The following is a 1,768-nucleotide window of genomic DNA, read 5'->3' on the forward strand; positions in this document are numbered from 1 at the left end:
ATGTCATTAAACTTTTCCTCCCATCCGAATCTTTCGTCCGTCAATTCTGATCCCCTTTATAAGTATTGTCTCATTTTACAGCCAAGCTCCTTCGTTTTTATCACATTCAGCATCACTAAAATCTTCCTCCTCCTCCCTGCCTGCATCCTCATCCTCTTCTATGGTTTCCAAAAATGGCGGCAGAACCATACTGCATCCTCAGCAACAACGATGAGTCACTATGACTGCTTCACCTACCACATAATCATCATGGAGCTGTTTGGTCTCTTTGGGTGTTTCATCTGTTGCATTGGTATTTACAGGGACTATCTCATCATAGTGGAGGTCGGGGCCGCTTTAATTTCTTTCACCTGGTACGGAGAGGTGTTCTTCCACCTCCTGACCTGTTTGGAGCGCTACCTAGCAGTCGTTCACCCCATCACCTACCTGAGCCTGAGAAATAAAAGAGGCATAAGAATTAGAAACATCAGCACCATCTGTGCTTGGCTGTTTTCCTCTGCAGCAATGAGTCTGGTAATATTGGGGAACTTGTTTCTGGATTGGTGCCTCTTGATATTGTATTTAATCCTAATCTCATTCTTTAGCCTATCTGTTCTCCATGTTTTGATTCATCCAGGCCCAGGAGAACAGGGTGCAAAAAAGGAGAGGGTGGACCAATCAAAACAGAGAGCATTCTATACTATTGTCATCATACTTGTAGTGCTTGCGTTGAGGCTTGCTTGGAATCTGGTTTGGGGTGTTATGAATGAGTCAAAGGATAGTAGTAATTGTGTTATAATAGTAGTTTTCTGGTTTAGTCTGCCCTCCAGTCTAGTGTTACCTCTTCTATTTTTACACAAAATGGGAAATTACTTTGTGGTGTGTAACAAAACCTAATATAAAAAAGCGAGACTTACAAAACCAAAAGGACCACAGATACAAGACGAAGATATTTTTTAACCTCTATTTATTTAAAAGCTTTGGCTCAACAGTGCCTCAGTATGACTCCGGTTCTTAAAAAACAAATCTAATGTTAGATGCTGCTTTTCTAATGTTAAACAGCTTTTAAATACTTATGTATATAATGCATTTTCAATCGCTGACATTGTTTGGTTTTCACCAAATCTGGGAAAAGACATGGTAAAAGTTTTCATCTGAATAGTATCATCTACTGGTTTGGTATCAGAGGGTAGATTTAAATATATCACTAGCAGAGGTTTCTTTATTCTTCCATCTGATGTGATTTTATATATGGCTTTCTGTTGCAAAGATGGGTTTGGTGATGACTGAAAACTTCCTCATAAAAGTGTATCTCTGTCTGTTGAGGTTATCTGTAACAGTCACTTCTTTCTGTAGCCTTTTCCGTTCTCTATGTTTTGATCTAGGAGAGTTAGATGGTTGCTTGGGTGTTGAGATCTGTTTGGAGTTAGGCATCGGGTTATTCATGTTTTGTCTGGTTGAATCTGCTCTGCACTCTGGTGTTAACATTGTGGTTTGCACTCAGAACAGGAAAATCGGTTTGCTGAGAGAACAACATCTTCACTCCACTTCTGATTTATTTTGACAGTGTACTGTACATAAAAATGATTCATATAATTGTTGTATTTACTGCTAAACTGATTTCATAATCATATTAATCAAACTGTTATCAAAATGTCTTTCGTTTCTCATTAATTATATAGAACAATTAAAATCCCTTGGTAGAACTTGGTTTGACTCTTACTTACTTCACTGCATAGAAAATCCTTTACTAGATTTGCTTTTTCTATTTTCTTTGTAATTATCATGT

General features: G+C 38.0%; 1 protein-coding gene across 1 annotated transcript; it reads left to right on the top strand.

Annotated features, from left to right (window-relative positions):
• Positions 1–876, top strand: LOC146390470 (uncharacterized). The gene has a single exon (XM_084921554.1). The coding sequence runs from the start codon at positions 1–3 to the stop codon at positions 874–876; it is 876 nt and encodes a 291-aa protein (XP_084777680.1).
• The last annotated feature ends 892 nt before the right edge of the window (positions 877–1,768 follow it).

The sequence above is a fragment of the Perissodus microlepis genome, chromosome 3 (genome assembly GCF_051167445.1).
Source record: "Perissodus microlepis isolate ML-2025 ecotype Zambia chromosome 3, ASM5116744v1, whole genome shotgun sequence".
NCBI classification, from domain to species: Eukaryota; Metazoa; Chordata; class Actinopteri; order Cichliformes; family Cichlidae; genus Perissodus; species Perissodus microlepis.

Excerpts from the sequence above, each read along its gene's own strand:
- LOC146390470 (XM_084921554.1), top strand. The coding sequence starts at position 1 with ATGTCATTAAACTTTTCCTCCCATCCGAATCTTTCGTCCGTCAATTCT.